At 57.1% G+C, this 27,537-nt stretch overlaps 1 protein-coding gene across 6 annotated transcripts in view; it reads right to left on the bottom strand.

The window, feature by feature from the left end:
• GSE1 (Gse1 coiled-coil protein) overlaps positions 1-27,537 on the bottom strand; it is a 420,008-nt gene that overhangs the window by 236,808 nt on the left and 155,663 nt on the right. Inside the window, exon 1 of one of the 6 annotated variants that reach the window (XM_079799743.1) lies at positions 19,215-23,781. The exons of 3 other annotated variants lie outside the window; for them this stretch is intronic. Coding sequence is in view for 2 of the 3 variants with exons in the window: in XM_079799733.1 (XP_079655859.1) it covers positions 18,901-18,940 (40 nt within the window). In the remaining variant the exon portion in view is untranslated. 2 more of the 6 variants (XM_079799733.1, XM_079799740.1) reach the window with 2 other exon arrangements.

Here is a 27,537-nt window from a genome sequence, read left to right as displayed (position 1 = left end):
AATTCCATCAGCGCTTATTTAGCGCCTACTGTGTGCCAGGTACTGTGACATCAGACATCACCCCCAGCAGGATTCAAGGGGATGGCGTGGCAGTCACAGACATCAGGTCACTGGTGTAGACCAGGCCTGCCCTCTGCACCTGAGCAGCCAGGGGCCCTCAGACACAGCGGAAGCTCCCATACTCATTCTCCCCTAGCAGGCAGCTACAGCATTCCAGCTGGGCCCATCAGAAGCAATGGCACAGGCCCCGTGCCAGCAGCCTGCAGCAGCAAGGTCTGACTGGACCATCTAGCTGACCCTCCCCCCGTCTGACTAGCCTTCATCCTGTCAAAGAGAGGAGGCCAAGCCCAATGAGGCAGGGAGCGGGGGAGGGACGCCCAGGCTCTGCCAGCCACACCAGCATTCGGCTCCCCTCTGGGTGGATGGAAAGACATGGTCATGAAGGGCTTCCGGCCAGCCAGGGTCAGTCAGCTTGGACACTGTCACCCCCTCTGGCCTCAGGCTCTGTCCCCGAGAGATTTGCAATGCTCCCTAATGGGGAAGGAGGCAAACTGCTTGGGTTCCAGTCCCTTCCACCACTTCCTGGCTCTCTGGCTGGGCCTTAGCTTTCTTTCTCATCTGTGAACTGGGGACAGTGGAAGAACCTACACCCTAATTAGGTTGCTGGATAAAATACAGGATGCCCAACGAAATTAATCTAAGATAAACAACGAAGACATTTTAAAATATAATAGCTTCATTAAATTTAACTCACACGCCAAATAATTCACCCATTTACAGGACACAGTTCAATGGATTTTAGTGTAGTCGTAGAATTGGGCAACTATCGCCACAATCAATTTTAGAAAATATTCATCACTCCAAAAAGAAACCCTGTACTCATTAGCAGTCTCTTTCATCTCCTGCCGCCCCCTGCCCCCCTCCCCCACCGCTCTAGGCAATGAATACGTTTTCAGTATAAGTATATCCCATATATTATTACATGGGCCATACTTGCCTAAAAGTGTATCTGTTGTTTATCTGAAGTTGAAATTTAACTGCACATTTTGTTTTCCTTTCTAAATCTGGCAGTCCGACCCCTAGGCCTGTTGCAGGCATTAAATGAATTACCTGCCTCACACAGAGTCAATGCTCTGCATGTTGGCTGTTTTGTTAGGATGTGTATTGTCTTAATTTGGGTTCCCCCAGAAGCAGAGCCTGAGACCAGGACTCAACTGCAAGAAGTTTATTTGGAGCCTCCAGGAAGGGAGGGAGCGGCGCAGTGAGACTGGGCGGAGAGGAGAGCCAAAAGGGGGCCACGTCCAGTGGTCCTGGTGGGGACCCTGGAAGGGAAGTGTCCCTGAGAAGAATAGTGGACGGGGTCTTTGTCCAGGAACACCTTTCCTTCTTGGGTAGGGGCTGCTCCTGGGGCTGCCAATCTCCTGTCTAGAGTGTGGACACAGCCAGGTAACACTGCAGCACTGAGATCCAGGCGCTGTGGGGTGTATGGCACCCTCTGAACTCTGGGGTAGGTGGAGGAGATGCTGGCAGCCCCCCAACATCATCTGCAACATTGACCTGGGGCAAGTGTACTGGGGGGATAGTGTCCCCTCCAAATTCACGTCCACCTGGAACCTGTGACTGACCTCATATAGAACAGGGTCTTTGCAGACGTAATCAAGATAAAAGGAGTTATACTGGGTTAGCGTGGGCCTAATCTCATGCCTGCCTGGTATCCTCATAGGAAGGGGGAACTTTGGACACAGACACACACAGGAAAGATGATCATGTGAAAGCAGAGGCATGGATTGGAGAGAGGCGGGCACAAGCCAAGGAATGCCAAGGAGTACCGGAAACCACCAGGAGCTGGAAGAGGCAGGAAGGATCCTACCCTAGAGCTGCAGAGGGCGCGTGGCTCACTGACACGTTGATCCTGGGCCTCTGGCCTCTAGGCCTGTGAGAGGAGAAATTTCTGTTGTTCTAAGCGGCCCAGTTTGTGGATTTGTCATGGCAGCCAGGACACTCCTACGGCAGGGTCACTCTATCTCTCTGTCTCAGTTTCTTCAACTGACAAAGGGGTTAAAAATGCCCACCGCAAGAGGGTGGATGGGCGCCGAGTATTTGAAAAACCCGAAGCGTTCAGCACGGTGCCCAGATGCACGCAATCCTGTGCAGCGTGAGTTATGACTGCTGCCGTGGTGGCTGCCGGCTCTGTCCCGGCCCCTTCTGGAGTGTGCTAGGCTGTCCGCCGTGGGGGCCTGGAGAGCTGACAGCATCAAACCGGTTAAGCCGCCCCAGCCGGGGAGGCTGGCGCCCTTGTTCTGTCAACTCCCAGGGCGCCAGCCGTGGGCCGCGAAGGCTCTGTAATAAAGTGGACCGCTATCAATTCCCTGTGGAGCCTGCTCTCCACCCAGCCCAGCCCAGAGCTTAGCATTCTGCCAGCATCTCGCATCTGGAGAGTGCAGACACAAAATGTAATGTCATAACATTCGCAGTCCAATAACCTTTGCTTCGGGAGACAGCTCCGGCTGTCACAGGAGCCTGGAGGTAAATATTTCAGCAGGCGGAGGCCAGCAGAGGGGGGCTGGCGGGGGAGTCTCTGGGCCAGGCTCCCTGAGGCAGGTGGGAGGGGCAGGCACTGCCGGGGAACGCTGGCGTCAAACTTCAACCCGCTTAAAATACACGCACAGTAAATCCAAGGCAAGTGAGAGGAGCGGCTGAAGCCAGGATGAAATATGAGCAGATATAAAGCCAGACACCTTTATTGTTCTGAAAAGTCTTCCAGCAAGTTATGGGAGCAGAGCTTGACCCTAACCTGCCATATTGCTATATGACGGGACACCAAGCTGGGTCTTGGAACTGGGGCTCAAAGGGGCTCACTGCCCTCACCAGGCTGTGGCCTTGCCCGCCCATCCGGTGCAGGCCCCCACACTCTGTGGGAATCTGACCCTGACTTTGCTGCCTGAAAGCAAAGGACCCTCTGCCCCCATGTTTTGCTGGGCCTTCCCCGTGGTTACGTGAATGATGTCCTGCCCGCGAGAGCAGAGGTGTGTCTATGACCTCACAAAACGACAGGCACGTAGTATTTACTCAGCACCTATTATGCACCCGCAATGCTCACAGATTCTGGGGACACAGAGGTGTGTGTAAGAGCACGGACTTCCCAACCGGATCGGAGGGTGAACCTCAGTGTGTCCCGCAAGCACAGCTGCTGGCACTTTGTTCCCTCTGTCCCTTCTCAGGCCTCTGCAGCGCCTCTGTTTCCTCCCAGGAAAAACAGGCCAAGAGCCGGACCCATGGGGCCTTCGTGAGACTTCAGTACTCTAATCCATACAAACCGCTCAGCCCGGGCCTACCCACCATGTGGCTGCTTGTGAGCGACACCCCTCTCTGGGCCTCAGTTTGCCCCTCTGTAAAAGGGGGCAGCAGCAGCACCTACCCTACAGGGTTGTGAGGACTCAATGGTTAATACAAGTGGAGGCGTCCGTCAGCAGGAAGGGCTCAATGATTGGTGAGGATTATTCTCACACAGAAGAGGGGACCCTGGAGGCTCAGTCAACAGAGTAGGCCATCTACCTCTCTGTTTTAGGGTCTCCAGGACAGGGACAAATGGTGGGTGCGGTACAGGAAGAAAAGCAGAGACACTATCACCTGCAGGAGCTCTGAACAGGTCTGACAGCACCTGCATGCAAATCTGATGCAAATACACGTGACCCCCCACCCACCATTTGTCACTGTCCTTACGCCCTGGAATGACCCCCGTGGCTTTGGTTTCCTAGGAAGTTCTGCCGAACCAGACAGTTTCAGACGAGGCCAGGCAAGCCCTGGCTGGTGCCGGGTGGCTGGGAGGCCTTGGGGCCTGAGTTCCCTTTCTTGATCAGCAAGGGCCATTCTAAGGTTCCGAGAGGGCCCTCAGTGTCACAGAGCTTTCCTCCCCACTGAACCAGTATGACTCACGACATACCTGTGACCTTGCCTGGAGGTGCTTCACCTGACCCATCTTCTCACCCACCTTGTCATAACCCAGCCTCCCCCAGGGAGCACCAGCCACCTTCCACTGACCTTCACCATTGGTCAGAACCAGCTCAGGGGAAGCAAAGAAACCCGGATGCTACCTGCCTTCCTTTCACCTTTTCTTCCACCCACCCACCCACCCATCCATCCACCCACCCATCCACCCAACCATCCATCCACCCACCCACCCACCCACCCATCCACCCACCCATCCACCCAACCCATCCACCCACCCACCCATCCACCCACCCACCATCCACCCACCCACCCACCCACCCATCCATCCACCCACCCACCCATCTATCCCTCCAAATAGCCTTTCTTTCATTCAAATATCCATTCAAATACCAATCCTTCCTTCTTCTTTCTCTCCACCCATCCATTCTTCCATTCACCCATCTGTGCAGCCAGTAAGTATTTATTGAGCACCAGACACTGTCCCAGGTTCTGGGGACACACTGGCAAACTAATGGGATGTATAAGCTCTCCCAATGTGTATGCTCAAGCCCAGGGAGAGTAAAACACCACACAAACGGAAATCAATGAACAAGATAATTTTGGATAATTAGTGTCGAGTATGAGGAAGAAAGCAAATCAAGGAGATACAAGTGAGTGATTCCGTGGGGGGAGCAATCAGACCGGGTGATCCAGAAAGGCCTCATGGAGGAGGTGATGTTTGAGCTGAGGCCTGAGGGCGGGAGGAGCCGATCACGCACCGTTCTGGGAAAGGGCATTCCAGGTAAAGGGAACAGCAAGTGCAAAGACCCGGGGCAGAACCAGGAGATGGGACCAGAGAAGATCATGCCGGTAGGGCTCGAGGCGGGTGGGTGAGGAGCAGGGTGGAGGGAAGGGCCAATTCTGGGAAACCGGCAGGTGTGGGACTCAGCAGGGCCTGGAGGCTGGACTGTCAGGTTCTAGGGGAGCCCACACCCTGCTCAGGGCCAGTGTCTGCTGCGCAGGGCCTGGGCCGCCTGCGTGGAGACCCCGGGGCGGCTGTCCCGGACCAGGACCAGCAAAGCTGTTGTGAGAGAGCCCAGTTGCCAGACGGTGAGTGGGAACATCCCAGTGACACTCCTGTGGTCTTCAAGTGGTTCCAGAGGCCCCACACGCAGACTGCCAAGAACTAGGGGGAGCCGACACGAGAGGACCCTGTGTGTGACGCTGCATGTGGCCCTGGTGGGCCCAGAACCTCCGTGCCTCACCCTAACCGGTTGGCTCAGTGGATAGAGCATCGGCCTACAGACTGAAGGGTCCCAGGTTCAATTCCGGTCAAGGGCATGTACCCTGGTTGCAGGCACATCCCCAGTAGGGGGTGTGCAGGAGGCAGCTGATGGATGTTTCTCTCTCATCGATATTTCTAACTCTCTATCCTTCTCCCTTCCTCTCTGTAAAAAAATCAATAAAATATATATTAAAAAAAAAAAAGAACCTCCGTGCCTCAGTTTCCCCACGTGACGCTATGTCCCTGCAGGGCAATGAGGAGTATCTGGCTCATGTGAACAGGCCTGGTCCAGAGTCCCACGATCCGGGCCTCCAGACTGGGAGCCCCCCTTTTTCTCCCTCTGGCTCGACACCAGCAAGACCACACAGTGCTAACTGGTCCTGGCTGAAGCCAAGGGCACCCCCCGCAGGGCCAGAGGGAGAGCCGGAGAAGGAACCCCTCAGGCCCAAACCCAGCAGTGGCTCCTGAGGCCCCCCAGTCAGAGCTTGGAAAGCTGGCAGGTGAGAGGCCCGTCGTTCCACTCGTGAGGGCCCACTTCTGGAAACCCCGCCGGCAGGAGGGACCACCGTGGGAGCCGCAGCCACTCCCAAAGCCCACTGGCCAAAGCCGGCAGGTGGGGCCGCCCCAGGGGGTTCTAGGAGGATTGCTCTGGCCCCCTTCTCACCCCCAACATCCCATGGGGGTGACATCTGTAAACGGGAACCCCAGGAGAAGGTTCTGGAAGGAGCTTCCAGAATGGCAGCAGGGGGTGGGGGAGCGAGTTCCAGCCCCAGTCACACAGAGTGCAGACTCCTCCCAAGGCTTTTCATGGAAAAGCCAGCCGTCCTCTCGTCGCCATTTTGTGAGTGCAGAAACTGAGGCCCAGAGAGGGTGAGCATCTCCCCGAGGGTCACCCAGCTGGGAGGAGAGCTGGTGCAAACCCACGCTGCTGCTGACAACAGCAATAGGTCTCACTTCCGTAGCGCGAGATTCGCAACCCTGTTTTTAAGCATGTCACGTTTACAGCCCGTTTCATCATCACAGAGCTCCATTATTATTATTATCCCATTTTACACACGAGAAGACTGAGGCAAGAGAGCATAAGGGACTTGCCCATTTACATCCCAAGTAAGATGGTGGGGCTGGGCTTTGAACCAGGCAGGATGGGGTGCGGGCCCCTTTTAGAATCAGCTGCCCTCACCACTGTTGGGGCAGGAGGGCTGTAAATGTGGGGGTATCTGTTGCAATTTCAGGGCTGCACTGCTGAGCTGAACAGGGACAAGGAGGCATGTGAAGAATCCCACCTACAGTCACCCATGGTTAATCAGGGTGGGAGGCGGGGGTGGTCTCTGAGCTGGTGTCCCATCAACCCTGCCTTATCACAGAGAGGCCCTGGTGACCAAAAGGCCAGCTGTCATGCGGCCTGCACAGTGACGCCTGTTCTGTGTGCCCTCAGGGCATGGGGATCGTCCCCCTCAATTAGGAAGAACTGTCCTCCCCTGGCGCACACACCCCCCCCTCCCCCCAGAGTGTGAGCCAACCATGAAAACCTCCTGTGGCCCTCTCCCACCCTCACACAAGTTCAGGGCCGTGGCAGGCCCTCGCTGGAGCTGGAGCCAGAGCTGTCCTGGCCCGGGGGTCACCAGCGGTCATTCTTAATGGCTCCGCTCCTCTGTCCAGCTCTGTCTCCGCAAGGGAGTGATCTATGACCCCATTACCCGCCGAGGCCTCTGAAGGCTCCAGGATGGATGACCAGCTGCCTTGGGAGAGCGGGGAGGCGAAAACACACGCAGGTGACAAATGAACTTCATCAGACTCCCCGGGTCTCATTATCATCCATCAGCAGCCAGCCCAACCCAGGGAGGGGGTGGGGGTGTGACTGCTTGCCAGGGGAGGGGGCTGTGGACACCCCCTCCTCACTGTGTCCACCTGAGCCATGGCTCTCAGCTTTGCCTCCTGTCTTGTTCCACAGAGACCCTGAGAAGGACCAGGGGTGGGGGCAGGAAGCAGTGTCCCCCACTGGGCCCCGCCTGTGTTGCTGGGAGTCTCTGGCCAGTGGACTCAGATAGTGGAGGCCATGCTGGGAGACACACGGCTGACAAGTTCCCCCTCTGCCCTGGCTCCTGGCCTCAGACAAGCAGCTACTGGCCAGCAGCACCCGCCCCAAAACACCTGCCGAGGTTGCCCTGCCCGCTGGGCCCAGCATGTGACAAAGGACCTCCTCAGCAAGCATGGGCTTGTCTCCCATTTGGCAGAGCAACCGAGGGCCTGGGGCAGGTGACAGGGAGCCAAAGGGACCTTCAGGAGAGGAAGCAGCTCTGGAGGCCGGGCAGGGTGGATGGGGACCGGTGCCCAGCAGCTAACCTGGCATAGCAGAGGCTGAGTGGTGGGGAGCACAGCAGTCCCCTCTGAAGGCCAATCTCCCAACCTCCACTGGTCACCTGCCAGAGAGCCCTCAGGGCAGCAAAGGCCCATGAGCCTAGAACAGGCCAGTTCTGCGTCCCCCTCCTGCCCCCATCCCTGCGGGACCAATTTCGAGTCACTCCACTCCTCCAGGCACGCGTGTGTCCCCTCAGGAGGGCCTGGCCTTAATTAGCTGGAGCTCATCAAGGTCGCCGTAGATGAAGGCTGCAGGGCATCCAGACTGTTCCACCCACACACCTGGCCTCTGTGGGCTGAGCCGCTGCCTGCACAGGCCCCAGCTCGTAAGAGAAGCAAAAGTGAGACCCAGGGACAGGGGGACGGGGAAACCAAATCTTTTCTCGTGGTAATATCTGAGACCACTTCTTCAGCGTCTGCTCTCCCGCAGGCCCTGAGTGAGCTCCGGCAGAAGCAGCGTGAGCCTCCTGATGAGGCTGTGGGACGGGCGCTAATGTTAGTTCTGGTTTACATGTGCAGAAATAAAGTTCAGAGAGGTGGAGAGGATAGTCTGAGGCCACACAGCAAGTAAACAGCAGAGCTGGGAGGAAGCCAGCATCCTCGCACCTGTGGACTAGTTTTGGGGCCACAGAGAGGTTCTTCAAACTGAGCCCCGCCTCCAGAGGACAAAGACTTGCAGCTCACTTGTCCTCACAGAGGGGCTCTTGGCCAGTGTGAGGCACATGCCTCCTCTCAAAGGGGGTCTCTGGGCTCTTGGATCAGGGGGCCTATGCTGGGTGGTCCCCACAGGCACATCCCTCTCCCTCCCTCAGCCGGGCCCCATCCAGGAAGGGAGGCGATGCTGACTGCTTCTGAGCAGAGTTCAGGGCCAGGCGCTCTGTGAAGCTGCTTTGGAAAATGAAGGCTCCCAGAGTGGAGGGATTGTTGGCGTAAACTGGATTCTGAGGAGACAACCAACCGGGATCTGAACCAAAGATGGGGGTGGCTGCCAAGCCCTGCAGGGAACGGCCAAGGACTGATGACAACAGCCTCTGGGCCAAGGACACAGTTCTGCGGGCCCCAAGCCACTGGCCCAGGAACCAGTGGTCCACTCTGACCCCAGCCTGTGCAGGTAAGGAGGACCTCCCCCCCCCCCCGCCCCCCATGCCTGTCTGCCCTGGGGGGGGTTCCCTTTAATGGCAGACACATATTACCTCAGCTCCACCCTCAAAACCCTGCTGCTGTCTCCTCCCAGCCTCTACTCCCCTCCCCAAGCAGACAGACACCCACAGGGCAATTAGAGGGAAGCATGAATAGTCAATTGTGGGCAGCGACTAAGGAAACTCACTGTCACCCAGGCTAGTGGAGGGAGGAGTGTGTGTCAGAGCGACGCCATGTGAGCGTGTGTGTGTGTGTGTGTGTGTGTGTGTGTGTGTGTTATAGTGAAGGGCCCAGTGACAACCCCAGGCTGGATAGTGGGGGTCTATCCCTGCTCCCCGATGGGCCTACGTGGAGGAGGGCTCCTAGGATTTCTGCTCTTATTCGGAAGCACTGAGACCTGCTCTGCGTCTGTGCTTGAAAACAGGACAGCCAGAGTCCAGGGTGGCTCCAGCCCATGGGGTCTGAACATGGGAAGATTTAGTGGTCACTGCGTGTCCTCTCAGACACGAGTGCTCACAGCAGGGGCCTCATGGCTGATTAGCCTTGGGAGGGGTGTAAACCCTGTCCCTGAGGGCTGGCCCCCTCCCCACCCTCCCGGAGCTGTGGATAAAGGAAGGGCCGGAATGCCGAGATAAGGCTGGATGCAGAGTGACCAGGGAGGGAGCAACAGGCAGCAGAGATAAGCCACAGGAGCCCCTCAGGCCCTGCGGTGGTGTGTCGCCAAGAGATAACCACATTTCAGGGGGTGGCCCCCGGTCCGGGCCAGGACCGCGTGATTGATGCACTGTGGACAAGCCGCCCGCGTGCAGGAGAGGGGAGCGGCAGAAAGCAGGGGCTCTGCGGAAGCCCGGGAGACCTGGAGAGGGGGCTGGCAGAGAGCCTGCTCTGTCATCTATTCCTGGGCCTTGGGTGGGACTCTCTTGGGCACCCCAGGTAGGCGTGCACTCGGCCTGCCCAAAGTCAGCGAGGTTCTCCCCGGCTGCTGTCAAGCTGAGGGACCTGACCCTGAGTGGTCCCCACCTCCGGTTTGTTCCGTGATGACAATTCTCTCTAAAAACAGACCCATGGCCTCAGGTGTACCCAGCAGCTTCTTGAGAGGGGGTTAGCCTAAGCGAGTCCTCCCAGGCCTGGCCAGTGTTCCGAGCCCTGCGGCCCTAAGAAGTGGTCACAGTGTTGCCAAGCTTCAGTTCAGCGTTAGCGAGAACTGCCATGGTCTGGCTGCCTGGTTTGAATCCTGGCTGTCTTAACTGCCACACCTCAATGTCCTCATCTGTACAATGGGCTAATGCCATATCTACCTTCTAGGGATGTCATGAACACTAAATCGGCACCTAGTAAGAGCTTTTATACACCTTATTGAATACAATTAAGTTAATAGTATGACCTAGCAGATTCCACTCCTAAACATATACCCAAAAGGACTGAAAATAGGTGTTCAAAGTCCAACCCGTACAGGAACGATGACAGCAGCATTATTCACAAGAGCCAAAGGTGGAGCTCGCCCAAAGGTCCGGAAGAAAGAATACATAAAATGTGGACTATCTATACACTGGAATATTATTCAGTCATGAAAAGGAATGGGGCACGGATTCACTCTACAACGTGGGTGAATCTTGAAGTCTTGATGCTGAGTGAGAGAAGCCAGGCACAGAAGACACACAATCAGGGTTCCATTTATACGGAGCGTCCAGAAAAGGCACATCCATGGAGACGGAGTAGCTGAGTGGTTGCCAGGGGCCGGGGGAGGGAGAATATGAAATGACTGTCAATGGCTAGGGGGCGTTTCCTTCTGGGGTGATGAAAATGTTTTTGAACTAGATAGTTGTGATGGCTATACAATATTTTTTAAAAACATGTTTTTATTGATTCTTAGAGAGAGAGGAAGGGAGAGGGATAGAGAAACAGAAACATCAATGGGAGAGAAACATCAATTGGCGGCCTCCTGCACGCCCCCTACTGGGAATCAAACCGGTGACCTCTTGGTTCATGGGTCAATGTTCAACCACTGAGCCATGCCAGCCGGGCGATGAACAATATTTTGAATGTACTAAATGCCGCTGAATTGTTTACTTCAAAATGGTCAGTTTTATGTTAGGCGAATTTTACCTCAATTAAAATAAATTAAATAAACATGCATTACAAGGACTTTCCCAGACAACCAGTGTGTTCCCACGCCCACCTGAACATTCACAGGTCCCCACATAAAAGGCAAAGGGGCGGAGTGTCCCACCCGGAAGCAGGACGGTGCCTTCCCGGACGCAGGAGCCGCGGAGGGCTGGGCTTCAAGCTGGATGATAGGTCAGGGGCTCGTGACGAAGACTCCCCAGTGAGTACTAATTGGATCTAATTAGAGCTGGGCCACACCAAGTGGAGCCAATCTGTGAACTGTGTTTATGTCAGGATTTTGAATTGCTACCATCGAAGGCAGAGCACAGACCCAATGTCTAAGGTCCAACCCTCAACCCGATCATGATGGGGAGCTGTGGAGATGGGGAGCATCGCCCCGAACGGAGTGCCAGGAGGTAGGGGCACCTAGGCAGTGTGGAGGACCCCTCACCTCGCCTTGCCCCCACTTCTGTCTTGCTTGTGACCTTGACCAAGTGGCTCCTTAGGCGTGACGACCATGGGGGTTGATCCAGGGACGCAGGGAAGAGATGCGGGTGTCTCAGTGTCTCCCCCATTCAGATGGAGCCTGAGGGCATCACCCCTTCTCCACCCGGAACACCCCCCTCTGCTTCCAAGAAGGCCTTGGCCACCCTCCTTGGCATCTCTCCTCCTCCAGGACGCGCTTCTGAGACTGCCTTAGCCCTCGGCGTGCCCAGCTGGCCTCTACGATCCCTGAGGACAAGGCCCCGACGGTTGTTTAGGTAACCTTCCAGGTTGGAACTTCCTGGCCAGTCCTGTGGTCCTTGTACTCCATCAGAATGTTCAGGAAATGGCTTTCTGAGTCCAAACACCTGATGGTCTGACTTTGGATTTGGAAAACAAGCCCCTCGCCCACCACGCCTGGCAGGGTTGGGGTGCCCAGTAGATATGGATGGGGCAGGAAGGCCAACGGGCTGGGCCCTCTGGAGTACCAGACCCTGGACTCTGCAAAGATCTTATCTCCAGGAAGGAGGAGGGGGAGGAGGACAACCGTGGCAGCCCACTTCCCTTGACTCCTGGGCCGTGGCCACGGGGCTCTGGCCAGGCGGGGGTCAGGCAGCAGAGGGGAGCATGTGCCTGGTGGAGGGACTCCAGGCCCCCTCATGCTGAGGGTATGGCAACCCATGCTTGGAAGAACCTACTGTGTGCTTGGAGCACCTAGCTGATCTCTTCAAGAATAAGGTATGGGTATCAATCAATAGTTGCTAAGAGGAAAGGGGATAAGAAACCCTTACTTTTCTTATTTTGCTGATCCACCTGTCCATTCATATCAGTAGAGCCTACTCGGTGTGGGGCACTGTCCTAGGTGCTGGGAGGAGGAGAGGAACAGGAACAGTGGGGCAGCAGACCATAAGCAAGGGAATCTGTGAAATACACGACTAGACGGTGACATGTGCCCAGAACACTCCAAAGGAAGTTCAGGGATGTGACATGGAGAAGGTGGATGTTGTAGAAAAGGTCGTCAGGAAAGCTTGAGGAGACAGCGACTTCACCTACAGACCTGAGGGAAGTGAGGTGGCCCCGTGGCTCTCTGGGGAGCAGCCAGCAGCAAGACCAGGGCCTGGGGGGGCAAGCCTGAAGCACCGAGGGGGCATATGGTCAGAGGGCTAGGGATCTTGTCCAGATTTGCCAGCCAGGAAGTGCCAGAGCTGAGACTGGAAGCCAGATATTTTTGTTCTCTAGTCCTCTGACTATCTGCACCGGTGGGGAGGGTCCCATTCTGCTATCCCCACCGCTGTTTTAGCAGAACGTCTTCCAAGGGGAGAAGATGGCACAGGCACTAAGGCAGCCAGATGGCTGGAGACCAAAGAAGTGAAGGGAGACGGGTGGCCATTTTCCACCCCCAAGTTGCCTGCCCAGCACACCCGGAGACCTAGGCTGTGCATAAGGTCAGAGGGCACAAAGGTTGACCCAGACCTCAGTCTGCTAGTCTCTAAGATGGGTTCATAAGAGCACCTGCCTCTTTAGAGGCCTGGGGAGGATTCAGAGATTGAATCTGTGCAAAGCGTGGCGAGCAGGCCTCCTCTCTGTCCAAGCTCCCTGCCCTGGCCCGCCTCATCCTGACCTCCGGGAGACGGGCAGCCATTCCCAGAGAAATCCCCCAAACCGCATGAGTTCCCAGGCGGGCTGGGGCGCAGATGGCCAGGCTGATAAGCCCTCTCCGAGGCACAGGGCTGTCTGCAGGAGGCCTGATAAGGCTGAGTGGCCACCACAGAGCCCGTGGTTTCCTCTGCTCCAGCACAGAAGTTCCAGCACAATCTCCACAGGCCGGGACGCCTCGCCCCCAGCTCCCAAGGAAACCAGAGGGAGGCCTCTCCCTGCAACCCTGAAGGTGTTTATGGATCCAAGGCTCACCCCTCAGGGACAAGGAAGGTGAGGCCCAACCTCCTGCCTGCCAGGACCTCCAACTGTTAGAGGAAGTCTCTACCCAGGACCTCTGGAGTGAGAAGAAGTAATTGGCATTTTCTACTCACTGTCCCTGCTCCAAGTGCTTCCCATCATTATCTCATTCAATCCACCCACAGCCCTCCGCTTTTCAGATGAGAGAGCTAAGGCACAGAGAGATTAGGCAACTTGCCCCAGGTCACACAGGGAGGAAAGGTTTCTATTGGCGTCAATTCCCAGGTTCCGTTTGGCCCGCAGCCCAACTGTGATCCCTTGAGTTAAGACTTCATATTTGGCCAGGAGGGCCAGGAGCCACGGAGGGGCCGGCGGGGGCTGGCGGCATGGCTCCCACCAGTTCTGCCGCTACACAGATGCCTGTGGTGAATGGGTGCTCAGGCTGTTCTGAGACACACAGATGTCCCTCTGACCTCTGAGGACTAGACAAGGCTTCCTGCAACCCCCCAAACCCCCACACCGTGTGCGGCCCACCACGGGCGGGCGCCCCTTCATCCACAATCGCTCACACACATCCCCCCCACCAGCATTCCAGGCTTATGATCAAAGGTAACCAGCATTCCAGACCCCAAATCAAAATGTGGTTGGTGGAAAAGACGCGAGGAGGCCCTGGGCCGCTGCACAACTCGACCCGAACGGCCCCCCCGAGACGGCGCAGCGCCCGGCCTGCCCGGCAGCAGGAGCCGTCTGGACACCATGAGGACCCCCAGCCCTGGTAGTGGTGGCCACGGAGGGGGTGTGCGGGCGGCCTGTGTCGCCTTAGACAAACCTCTTTCCCCAGGACAGAACAGCTCTCCCTCCAAAATGACCCCGCCTTGCTCCTCTTCATGCCCCTTCACAGCGCCCCCTTGCCCAGCCCAGCCCAGCCCTCGCCCAGTGGGACCCCCACTCAAACCACCTGTGGCTTGGCAGGACCTGGCACTGAGGGATGAAGGCTCAGACATCTGCCGCCCCTCCCCCGCGCCTGGGCTCACCTCCAGCTCCTGGCTCCCGCGGTGACAGCCTGCCTCCCACAGCTCCGAGAACAGAGCCAGGCTGTGTTCACGTGTCCCCGCTGGGACCACAGGGCGGGCGGGTGGGAGCAGAGCCACCACCCCACATCGCCAGGCCACAGGCTCTGTCTGTGACCAAACCTGCCATTAGGGAGACGCAAGGCGGCCAGCCCAGCCCACCCAGCCACCGAACGCACCCCAGACCTGCCCCTGGGGGCTGGGACTGTCCCTAAAGATGGGGAAGCGGGTAGTGGCTGAAGGGCAGGGTTACAGGAGCAGCAGCATGCATTCCCAACACTAGAGAAGATGGAGGTCCTTGGTCATCCCCATTCCACAGATTGGGAAAGTGAGGCTCGGGAAGGATGCCCTGAACTGCCTGCACGCCTGGTTCCTGAGACCGTGCCGTGGGCCATCTCGCCGTGCTCTGCTTCCTGGGGGCAGGAGGAGGAAGCCAAGGGTGCACCAGCTGTGGTGGGGGAGGGGCAGTTGGGGACGTAGGGGGCTGAGGGCGGTTGCTCAGGCCCAAGGAGGCAGGAGAGGGGCTGACCCAGAGGGTAGAGGTTGGTGCCTGGTGGGGATTTCTGCTTAGGAATTGCTGGGCGGGTCCCAGGTCCCGAGTAACCCGGAAAAAGCCTCCCACTCTCCCGAGACTGAGTGTCCTTATCTGTAAACAGGCAAATGGCTTGAGAGCTGGCATGCATGCACTAGGTGCTTAATAAATGCTTCTTCCCTTCCCGTACCCGCTGGGTGAGAAGAGGGTCAGAGGATCCGAGGTGGGGAGGGTGGCCGGGTGTTGCCCCAGGGTGGCATTTTCTGACGACTTCTGAGCACAGTGGTTCTGGATAATGGGGCTGTGCCTCGCCTTGGTGGCCTGCCTCCCAGCCTGGGCCCGGTAAGGGTCAAATGTGGTCCTCCCTGGTCCAGTCAGGGTCCTAAGGTTCCTGCGTTTCTTCCCACTTGGAGGAGGTGGGCTGGGGGTGGTCCAGGAGGTGACACTGGGACTCAGGTGCTCAGACAAGGACAGCAGTGATGATGGGGACAGTGACCACCAGGGTGCTGCCAGTTCACTCGGCCAAGCTGGGCTGTCCTGAGGGTAGGGGACCCACTCCATTCTCATGGCCCCGGCCAGAGAGCTTTATGGCAGGAAGTAGCCCAGAGAGGTTAGGTGGCTCGTCTGGGCCACACAGCTCTAAATGTCAGTGCCAGGATCCCAACCCAGGCCAGGTCCGGAGCCCCACTTTTCATGCCATATTTGGGAAGTAAGGGGTGTCTGGGATGGTCTCTCGGCCCCCAGAGGAGAGAGCGTGGGGCCAATGTCACTGAGGGGAAGCGTCTGACTTTTCTCTCAGCTGTCCTTGCCCTACTGAGGACAGGGGCCTTCTTCCTGCCTGAGGGGGGTGGTGGTAGGGGGGTGGGGGTGGGTGTTGGGGGTTCCAAAAGCTGGCCTCAGGGGCCTCTTCTTCCACAGCCCCAACTGAACAAGCAGGTCAAGTGTGTCACGTCTCCACCCCTCCCAGCCTCCAGGGATGGTGGGCCTGGCCAGCTGCCAAAGCCACTGTCTGTTTACTAATTCCCTCGGCTCAAAGCCACAGGGGCCACCTCACATGCTGGGTCTGCCGGACGCACACACTGTCACGCACACAGAACCACACAAACTCAGAATCACTCACACACAGACACACACACACAGACACACACACACACACACACACACACACACACACACACACACACAGTCTCCAGAGAGACCGGATAAGGAGCTGCTGATCCAGAAACCCACTTGACCTGTCTGTCCTGAGGTGCCAAGAGGGAGGGTGAGAGGGCGGCCTGGCAGACAACACCCGGCCATGCAGAGAGAACCCGGCCCTGCCATGGCAGTGGGGGCCGTGGGGACAAAAGCACCGTCACACCTGTCCCCGACTGCCTGCTGCCAGCTGGCCAAGGTCGCTGGGCCTCCTGGGAAGAGGGGAGACACTGCATTCATTCATTCTTCATTCAAGCCTCCCACACCCATGTACCCTTCCCACCCAGCCATCCTCCACATCCACCCACCCACCGATTCTAGGAATGTTTAGTGAGCAGACCCTCTTCCGGGCAGCGGTCCGCGTATCAGAGGCTCACCTGACACCACTTGGTGCTGGAAGGGGAAGGAGGTGAGGACAGGACACTTCCCAGCAGCAGTGATACTGCGATTAAACGTTTGCTATGCACATTGCCCCATGTAACCCTCACAGGGACCCTATGCGGCAGCTGCCCGCAGCAGCCCCACTTTACAGATGAGGAAACTGAGGCTCCACTAGCAAGGAGCAGATACAAGAGCCTGAGCTCTTCGTCTTCCCTTCCCCTCTCCTTCCTTCCCCCTTCCCACTTTTGCCTGTTTTGTTTGACAAGAAAGAGAAATAACCAGAGAAGGCAACACCAAAAGAGCTAATGGTTGTGTTATAAGCCACGCAACTGTTATGTCCTGATTTGCCAGGGAGAGACCCAGTGTTCACCTAACATCCCCATATAATGAATAATACCACCTCCTATGCTCTCAAATGTGCCCCAGGTTAGAGCTAGTTGAAGCCAAGTAAGCTTTCCTCCCACGTTGAACCCGAAGAAAAGATGTAATATTGAAGGAAAGGGAAAAAAGGGGAGGTCCTGAGCAGTCACTGAAGGCTTCCTGGAGGAGGCAGGGCTGAGTTGCACCTGGAATAAGGGAGCCACCTCTCAGCAAGGCTCTGTGCCAAAACAATCCAGGCCAGTGCTCCGCTTTGTTTAAGATGGTCTGGATCGCAGCAAGTGCAGGCATGGGTACCAGGCAGTTTGGGAAATGGGGCCTTGGGCCACCTGGGGCGAGTTTGCCACCAGCCAAGCAGGCAAGCAGGTGGGTCCGCGCTGGCCAGCCAAGGGGGTGAGGAAGGGGCCGGAGCTGGGGCTGTGCCCGAGTGATGGGAACAGAAAGCACCCGATGGCCCCTGGCTGTCCTCCCAGCACCCATGACGCAGGCGAGGCCTGACGGTGCTGCCCCCGCACCCCCTGGGTGCCCCCCCTCCCATCAGCACAGATGCCTCATTGCCTGGCACCTGCTTGTCCTGACAGGTCGGGGGTTGTCCTCAGCCCAGCAGAGGACATGGAAAGCCACTGCCCACGGTAACTCCTGGCCAAAGCCCGGCGGTGATTCTGGAACCTTCTGGACTTCTCAAAGTCCAGGGAACATTTTCCTAAATGGGGCTGGACTTCCCATAATTGGGGCTCCATCTTATCCTGCATGGATGTTCAGGGTGCCAGCTCTGGGCCACACTCTGCACCCCAGTTCTGCCACTCAACGGACCAGTCTGGTGCCCAATCACCTCATCCTCCGACCCCTCTGTGCCTCCGTCTCCCCACCTGGGACATGGGGAGGAGAAGAACAGCATCAGGCTCCCAGGGTGCTGTGAGGGTTGGCGGCACTGGCCCCTGCCCAGTGTGGCAGAGCCTTGGCACACAGCATGTGCCTGCTAAATGCCAACTGCTACGGTCTTGCTGCACGAACGAGGCGCACAGAGGAGGACAGGCCTGGGTCTGAGACTCACAAAGAAGATTTTCCCACCTGCCCTCTGCCCCTCCACAGCCCCTCCAGGGGTTTGGTCGATCCGACGTGACTACTCCTGGGGACAGGAAGCTCGCCATCTCACAGCTGGCCTGCTTGTGGATGGGCAGCGTGTCGCTTCTTAATTAGATTAAATTCAAGCCAAGGAGTGGAGGGATCAGAGTCTATGCCTCCCACCGCCCAGCCTGGGGCCCTGCGTGCCACCTGTGTTGACCAAGAAGCCGCTTGTGAGGGGAGCAAGGGGCATGTAGAGAAGCCCTTGCCCCCCACCTGGTACAGGAACGAGAAGCTCCAGGGCTTGGATGTCACCTGTGCCCACCCAGGGTCTCCTCGGAGGCTTAGACCCACCCCCTGTGTCCTTGGCCTTCCCCTCCTGCTCCTGAGCTCCCGGATCTACCTGGGCCGCCCCTGGCCTCTTCCGCTCTTTCCTCCCACTTCTGGAAGAGGAGGTGGCGTGGGAGACGGGTCACCCAGGTTCTAGACCCTGCTCTGTTCTCAGTGGCTGGGTGGCCCCTGGGAGGAGAGCTCCCTCCTCTGTGCCTCAGTTTCCACCACTGTAGGAAAAGAGGGTGGATTCAGTGACCTCTGTAGGCTTCTTGGCTCCCAGGGAGTTACCTCTGCCCTTTGCCCCTGGCGGCTGGGATGATAGCAGGCTCACCTAGGCTCACCCGCAGGTGCCCAGTGCCAGGTCCTGTGCCAGCCCGTGTTCTGTAACACGCAGTGGGAAGAGGAAGCTGCCCATGGCAGGGCATGGGGAATATGCCCAGGAAGGGTCCCCAGGGGCTGTGGCGCTTGCTGCCATGCCTCAGTGCTCTGCCACACCCCCTGAGAGTCCCCCTGGGCTCAGACGGGGGCGCCTGGGGATACAATATCTACCTCCTGAGCTGCGCTCATGCTCTACACACGCACTGTGTGCCCCTGCAGCCAGGACACACACCCCTCGCGAGTTACAGCTCAGCACTCTGCGCACCGTCCCCCCCCCCCCCCCCCCCGGCTCAGCTTCGGGAAGTCTAGGCACTGTCCCAGAACCCACACCTCCTCCACGGCCCAGCGTGGGGCCATCCCGGGCAACTCACCCGGCAGGAGCACTTTCCACTTGGGGCTCTTCTGGTCCATGAGAACTGACCAGCCTGGCTCCTGGCCCCCTGGCCCGGCCTGGCCTGGCTGCCTGGGAGTAGCTCCCTTCAGCCTGGGGACAGATGAGGGGGATGGCGCAGTGGCTGGAGGAGCAGAGGGAGACTCTCGGGTCTGCCGTTCAGGTTCAGGAGCAAACTCCTGAGAAGTCAGTTGAGAAAGAGAGCATGCAAGAGAGAGCAAGCCGCAGCACAACCACGCGGGCAGACAGCAGGCCCTCCTCCTGCCCCCCCAGCCTCCACCCGCTGGCACACACCCTGAGCTGCTGACAGGAGCCTGAGGGCTCCGGACGGTGGCGGGAGCTGGGAGCTGCGCGGCCACTTCCTGCTTTCCCTGCAAACTCTGTACTTCTCCCAGCAGGACCCAGTGGCCCAAGGTGTTTACTGCACATGGGAGAACTGCTGTGCCCCGGGGAGCCGAGAGGACCCCAGATCCCACGGGGGTCTCACAATGTGACCCCTCCCCCGATCAAGGGCACCCTTGCTCACCCACATAATCATTCAACAGTCTATTCTGAGCACCTGCCATACGCGGGGCAGCAGTCCCATGGGTGCTCCACTGTACCCCAAGCAGCAGGAGCCATCCCTGCGGGCATTCCCGGGGGTCATCAATGCCAAGGGCAAGTGCCAGAGAGAAAGGGCCCGGGACAGCTCAGCTTAGGTGGAAGGAGAGGGCGCAAGCTCCACGCCCTGGACGAAGGGGACTTCGGGTGCCCTGTGGGACGAGAGGCTGGAAGAGGAAAGGGAAGGCAGGAGGATGCAGGGACCGTGGGCGAGAAGGGGGCTAGTGAGCAGGCAGAGCAGGGTGGGTCACGGACTCTGAGGGCAATTCCAGGGAAGGCCTGCCCCGGACCTGTGGTGTCTGGGGCCCCACCGAGGCGCTCCCATGGGACACGTGGAGAGGGGCATGAAGGAAAGCAGGGGAGGGAAGAGGCCTACCATCATCTGGGACTTAGCTCTGGGTCTCCTCCCTGAGAGACCTCCTCTCTGCCTTCAAGGGTCCAGATACCCAGGTCAAGTGCTGCCTCCTCCCTGGAGCCCTCCTGGCTGCACTGCACTTTCTCTGCCATTCTGCCCCTTGTGAGGACCCATCCTGGCCTATTTGGGGGCAGAAGGGCTCAGCATTTCCTGGGGGTGGGGAACACTGCTCAGCTGCTTTATGGCCCAGGCTGGGCCCAGGAGGGTGCTCAGGGTGCCCGAAGGTGGGCCCACAGGCTGCTTCCTGGGGTGTGGTGGGAGGAGGCCATGGGAGAGCCTTATCTGGGTCTTTGGGTGAATCACCTCTCCCACAGCCAGCATAGGCAGCAGGACGAGGGGACTGAGGTAGGGGCGGCCCAAAGGCTGTGCCTTTGGCCATGTTCCCAGTGCTTTGTTGCACCACCTGCTGGGCAAACGTCAAACTGCACCTGAGACCTCCTAGGTAACTGAGAACCTAGCCCTTCTTAGGATACCCCCAGCCAGGGTGGCCTGGGGGACCCCCATCCCTGTCCTAAATGCGGTTAGTAACTGAGGTCATCTTCCCAGCAACAACCCCCTGAGAAAGGTGCTATTATCCCCACATTTGGAGGAGTCGCTGACTCAGAGTGACCCAGGCGCTCCTGCTGGGGTTAAACCAGGACTTTTCTGGCCGAACGGCCGTGAGGCCTCAGGGCCAGTCCTGGCAAAGCGCCTACAGCTGTGTCTGGTTCAAAGTCAGCACTCGGTAAATTCCTGCTTCCAGTGCAGTCCTCACCAGCCTGCCTGCTCTCCTACGCCCCGCAGGCTGCACACGGCCTGCTCAGCCCGGCAGAAAGACTCGTGTGGCTGGTCAAACAATGGCCTCTTAAGATATTCGTGTCCTAATGCCTGTAGCCTGTGGAAGTGGCATTTTACATGGCAGAAGGGACTTTGCGGCGGTGATTAAGTTATGGACATTGAGATGGGAAATTATTCTGGATTATCTGTGTGGGTCCAATGCAATCCCAAGGGTCCTTAAAAGCAGGAGGCAGGGGAAGGGGAGCTGTAGGAAGTGTGATAACAGAAGTAAGAGGTTGCAGTGATGCGGGGCCATGAGCCAAGGAATGCAGGTGGCCTCTAGAAGCTAGAAAAGGGAGGAAGGACACCGATTCTCCCCTGGAGCCTCGGGAAGCAGCACAGCCCTGCGACACCTTCATTTTAGCCAGTGAGACCTCTGTAAGGTAATAAACTTGTGTTGCTTTAAGCCACCAAGTTCACGGTCGTTTGTAACAGCAGCCACAGGAAACTAATGGAACTAAGAAAAAAAATTGTTCCCAGACTCACAGCACCTGACATATAGCAAGGTCAGCCCTCATGGCCCGGGAAGTTCAGGAAGACAGACATCCCCTTTGCTTATAAGAATCTCATTTCCTCTTTTTTTTTTTTTATAAATATATTTTATTGATTTTTTACAGAGAGGAAGGGAGAGGGATAGAGAGCTAGAAATATCGATGAGAGAGAAACATCGACCAGCTGCCTCCTGCACATCCCCGGTACGTACATGCCCTTGACCGGAATCGAACCTGGGACCCTTCAGTCCGCAGACCGACGCTCTATCCACTGAGCCAAACCGGTTTTGGCCTCATTTCCTCTTTACCCCTCCCCACTATCCCGCCCCTCAGTACCATCGGAATGAAAAACGTATATTCACTCAACAAGCACCGACGAGCAGCTATTACGTGCGCTGTGCCAGGCACTGGAGAGATAGAGAGGACAGTAAGATAAGGGTGCAGAGTATGGGCTGCCTCAGGGCCTTGACACTTGCTTGTCCCTTGGCCTGGAGCTCTTGGCCTAATGCCACCTCCTCAGCAAGGCCCTCTGTGACCACCCCGTCTAAAGTCACAGCTCTCACGTCTCCATGTCTCCTACCCTACTTGTCACCACCTGGTATCACACATCAACTTGCTTATTCGTGAGTTATTTGCCTTTCTCTTAAATGCAAGTCCTTGGGGGCAGGATTTTATGTCTGTTTTGTGCACCAATGTGCCCCCCAGGGTCTAATGCAGTCTTTGGCACATTGTAGGTGTTCAGCAGATATCTGTGAGCAAATGAGCACGTGAAGGGCAGGATGGAGGTGAAGACAGATGTGTGCACGAGCAATCATAACTTCGCTGGACCGGTATCCTGGTGAAGATACAAGCAAAGGGCGCTGGGAGAGATGCCCAATTTTCAAATGGCTTCTGCTCTCAATTAGAAGGTCATGAGTGAAAGTTGGTGTGGGCACAGCCAGAGCATTACAAACGATGCTTTCAAGCCAATTTAACCCACAGGATTCCCAACTGTGACAGCTCAGGCCCCCCAAGTGCCAGCTTCTCAGCTTAAACCCTGTCGAGGGGAAAGCAGGCCAGCGGGCAGGTACAGACCACGGCCGGTGACGGACAGGTGCCCCACGGTGCAGTCACCATGGAGGCTGGTCTGTGCTTGGTTACGGGGCTCGAGCACCCCATGCGGAGTCCCGGAACAGTCATATCTGCGGCTCCACTGACCTCTTCTTTTCCACCTGAAATCTTGACCACAAATTATTTGGAAAGAAATTAGACGCCGAGGCAAACAGCCCCCCTTGCACAGCAATTGTGCCAGGTCATTAGGCCGCCTTTATCTTTGTGCCATTATGGACTGCCTTTAAGTCAATGCTCCGTTTGTCGGCTCGTTAAATTGCCCAGGTCACATTCTTTCTTATTTCATGGAAATCTGAATCAGTCAGACAGACAGAGAGACACACAAAGTCACACACTAGCCAAGGGGACCAGCTGAAAGCCACCAGACCCGGGTAAGCAGGAGCAGTCATCAGCGGAGAGGCGGGAAGCCTCCTGAAGGCCCAGCACGGAAGGGGGCCCAGCACAGTGAGTCCCACTGAACATTCAAAGAGGCTTCTGGGGAGAGATCGACTTACACGTGAAGAGCCTCCCAGCCTGCCCAGGCTTCCAGGCCTCCTGCCCCGACTTGCAAGCTCTGAGCTCCCCAGTGTCACAAGAAGCTCCTAAGAAGATAAACACAGCGCGAGTCGGAGAGAAAACTGACTTTGGATCCCAGCTTGGCTGGAGACACACAGGGAGAGGGGTGACAGAGAAGGGCTGTGCTCGTGCTGCATGAGGCGCCTTTCCCTGAAAGCTGGGAAGAGGGGCGCTTACCCGCTGGGCTGGAGAGGCTGCAGCCAAACCCGGCCGCCCGGGCCCTCCAAGCAGCTGCCGCCTGGCAGCGGGGGCCGAAGTCCTCCAAGCGCCTTCATCAAAGCACTCAGCACCAGTACCCGCTCCAAGTGAGACCTGCCAAGGACTTCTGGGGGCCTGAGCCAAGTACCCAAGTGGAGGGCCTGCCTTCCTGGCCAAGGAGACCCAACCCTGGCCAGCTGGGAGCTTGTTTGCCCAACAAAGAGACAAAGGCCTTTGTGGGGCCAGGACTTCGGGTGGTCACCAGCTCATGTCTCGGCTGCTCCCATGTGCTGGGCACTGGACAGGGATCAACTCTCGGATCCTCAAAACTGGGGGGAGCTGAGGCACAGAGAGGTTGTCTGCCTAAAACCAAAGCTCGGAAGGAGCAGAGGCAGGATTTGAACTCAGGGAGCACGGGATCTGCACGCTTGAAGACGTCCACACCCTAATCACACCCAACAAACACTCATTTAAACAAACACATGGCTACAGGGGCAAGGAGGAGGAAAACGAAGTGGGCCCAGGATGGACGTCGGCTCCTATAAACACTCAACGTCCAGGCCCCAGGAACATGGCTTCAACTGGAGACTCGACCTCCACCTGGTTTTCTGTGACCCGACCCTGACCCCATCAGAGGGTTTGCGGCTTCCACTATCTCAATTAATAAAGACATTTTAAAAATATATTTTATTGATTTTTTACAGAGAGGAAGGGAGAGAGATAGAGAGTTAGAAACATCGATGAGAGAGAAACATCAATCAGCTGTCTCCTGCACGCCCCCTACTGGGGATGTGCCCGAAACCAAGGTACGTGCCCTTGACGGGAATTGAACCTGGGACCTCTCAGTCAGAAGGCTGATGCTCTATCCACTGAGCCAAACCGGTTTCGGCTAATAAAGAAATTTTTTTTAAAAGTCTTTTATTGATTTTTAGAGAGAGAGGAAGGTAGAGGGAGGGTAAGAGGGAGGGAGGGAGAGAAACATTGGTGTGATAGTGAAACATAGATCAGCTACCTTCTGCATGCAACCTGGGCATGTGCCCTGGTCGAGAATTGAACCAGCAACCTTTTAGTGCATGGGATGATGCCCAGCCAACTGAGTCACACTGGCCAGGGCTAACAACGATATTATTAACCACTTTTAAAGCCGTCCCATAGCTCAGAAAGGACTTCCAGGGCCCACATGGCACAACTATGGGGCCACCACTCAGCTAGGCAGCATGGCAGCCCTAATGGCCACGCAGGGAGCACATTTACAGAGACCACAATGAGAATGGCACCCCCTGGAGTTGTGCAGTGTGCAACCTGTACAACCTTGCACGGCAGCCCTGGGTGCCTCCTTGGTGTTCGTCCCATCACTAACACTATGCTACAAGGAAGATTGCATTGGTATCACACTGACTCGGAGCAGCTAAGCTTTGGGAATTTTCTGAACCTTGCAAAAGTCCCGGGGCTGGGAATCGGCAGTGCTGAGACTTAGGAGCTTGAACCTGGGTCTCTGACACCAAGCCACGCCCCGGCTTATCCCCAGATGGTGCTGCACGTCTCCTACGGAGGCTGCGACAGCGCAGAGACCATTGTTCAGGGATGCCTGTTCCCACCAGTGATGATGAATTAGGAGTGTCCTCTCGCTGGATTTTAATACCACATGCAAGTGACACATGAGAAATGGATCTTCCTTTGACTAAACGCTTAAGAATATTGGGAAGAGCTGAGCTGGGGGCTTGCTGCCCGACACGGGAAGGATGCCGCATGGCAGGAGTTTGGCTGCACCCTTCTCCCACCAGCTGGAGGAGATGTTCAGTCCAAGGTGTGTGCCTTGCCTGCCAGCTCCCCCACACCCTGGAGCTACACTCCCCGCAGCCAGCAGGTGACCACGCCCGGGTGGGCACTCAGAAAGCTGTGCCAGAGAACCGCACAGCCTTCACCTTGCAGGCTGGCTGTGTGTCTCTCTGTGGGCACCGAACCGAACCACCGGGCCCACAACAAGGGTTCTTGATGTGACGGCTTCCTTCCCTTGGCAAATGCTGCTGTCCCCACGTATCAGCCATTTATGGGGAACTGAGGGGCTGCAATGGGTAATTATGCTCCAAGGCAATAGGTGCATCGGGGCCCTGACTTGCTCACAGCCCCCTGGCCTTCTCCCAAAGGCCCTGCACCAGCCCGTACTGTCATCACTGCAGGGGGCAGGGGGGACAGTGGAGAAGACAGAGAGATTCAGAGCTCTGGAGAGAGGAAGTGACAGGGTTGCCTGCCTGCATGTGTGTGTGTGTGTGTGTGTATGTGTATAAGAGAATCATGGTGCCTGTGTGTGCATGTGTAGCTGTATGTATGTGCCTGTGAATATCTGCGTGTTTGCGCGGGTATCCTTGTGTGTGGTGCATTTGCCAGGTTCGTCCCTGAGTGTCCCTGTGCTTGTGTGTGTCCACATGTCTGAACGTGCTCACCCCCGGTGCCCGCCCCGCTGTGCAGCTGGCAGTGCATAGCTGGCCCAGGGCTGTGCCCGCCCACCGGATGAGAGGTGGCAGGTGTGTAATAAGCCATTAGTCACTGTCACGTTTCTGAGCAGCAGTGGCCTCCCCGGGAGAGGCCTGACAGCAGGATGGAGCTCCTGGCGGGTCTCTGGCTGTGAAGCTGCATCCCCTACTCTCCAGGCAGGGCTGCATCCTGATGGGGAGCAGCTGGCAGACGTGGGCCCTGTGCCCCTGCCCTGCCCTGCCCCAGGCAGCCCCAGGGCAGGGGGCTGGGCCTTGTGTGTGCCAGCCCGGGAGGGTTGGGTAGTGTCACTGAGCGTCATGGTTTAGAAGGCTATTACCCAGAGCTGAGGGGCAGCTGGGTGGAGAAGGCAGGTCACGGTAACAGCCTCAGGGATGTTCCACGCTGCCTGGAGGAGGCGCCAGCTGGGTAACTAGGAATTATCATAACAATAGCGCTGACACCAGAGCTAGCACTTATGGGCACGCAGGGTGCCAGGACCTGCACTGAATGCTCTTCATGTCCCGGTTAATTAATTCTCACTCCTGCCTTCATTCCCACTTCTCAGATGAGAAAACTGAGGCCTGGAATGGGAGAAGACACTCATCCAAGGCTCTGAGTGTGGTGGGGAGCCGGGGGGAATGGCTCCCCCAAAAGCATCCGTGCCCACTACCTGCAAGCCCCCCTTGCCACCTGACCACCGCATCCCCATCTGCCCATAAGCTGCTGGTCAGCAGGGTCTGTCCCTGGCCCGAGGTCCAGCCCCTTTCCTAGCTGAGTCCACATCACAGAGAGAAAGAGGTGGTACTGGGGTTGCCTTGGAGATGAATGCCCCAGATGGAAGCCCCAACATGACATGAGAACAGGGCAGGCCAGCTGCCTCAACACCCCCTTACCTGCTAGCCTCACTCCTCCCAGCTCTGGCTCATTCCTCAAACCAGCCGAGCTTCCAGCCAGCTGTCCACACAGGGGGCCGGCACAGAAAGGCAGGCTGGGGTCTCGGGACTCCGCCTTCTCAGGGGCAGCAACAAGACAGGGCACACACAGGAACCCACTCAACTGACAGAAATATGGCCCAAGGGACCCTCCTGGGTAAGAACGTGGGTGTCCACCACATGCCGAAGTCCAGCTAAAGGGCCCCACCTGGGATCCACTCACTGCCCCAGCCCAGGGCCCACAGGCCCCACAACCAATGATTCGGGATCCACACTCACAGGCCCATCAGCCAAGGAGGGGCCCGCCTCTCTGTCATCGGGAAACTGAGGATGCCCGACGGTGCTGAGATGGGCAGACAGGGTCTGCGTTGCTGGCAGCGTGGGAGTGAAATGCCCACAGCGGAAACCAGTGGGCATTATCTTCCTAAAGATAATGTCCTTACCCCATCTGGCCCAGCTGAGGTTAACTCCTGCGAGAGACGTGTGCCAGGACATGGCGCGTTCACAACCAAAAAACCCAGGAATGATCCAGGTGCCATCGGCGGCGAGAGAGTGGACACACACAAGTTAAGCGATACGACAACGGAACAGTACAGGGCAGTAAAACAGAGTGGCAGCTTGTGACGCCAAGTGAGGGGAGCCTGCCCCTGGGACACAGAATTCAAACCTCCAGCAAAGCTACGCCATAGGACGGTGAGACAAACACAGGTGCTATGAAAAAAGCAAACTTAAGATGGTGCTTCCATCCGGGGGGCGGGGCAGGATGCATGAGCATCAAGGTCGATGGACCGCCTAATGCCTGGGCTGGGTATCAGGTTCATGGGTATCCCTTACATTAATTTTTAAAATGAATGAGTGCATGTAATAAAACTCAGAGATAAATAAGTACAGCACAACAAACGAGGGCTGTCTGTGAACCAAGGATGAGCGGGTGCCGAGAAGCAGGGATTCTGATTAAATCACAATTTGGTTTAATCCCTGAGGATGATAAAAACAAAACAAAAATCCAAACTCAAGTACAGAGG

This window comes from Cnephaeus nilssonii (assembly GCF_951640355.1).
Source record: "Cnephaeus nilssonii genome assembly, chromosome: 20".
NCBI lineage: Eukaryota > Metazoa > Chordata > Mammalia > Chiroptera > Vespertilionidae > Cnephaeus > Cnephaeus nilssonii.
Note: the sequence above shows the minus strand (reverse complement) of the source record. Positions and strands in the feature narration are given on the sequence as shown.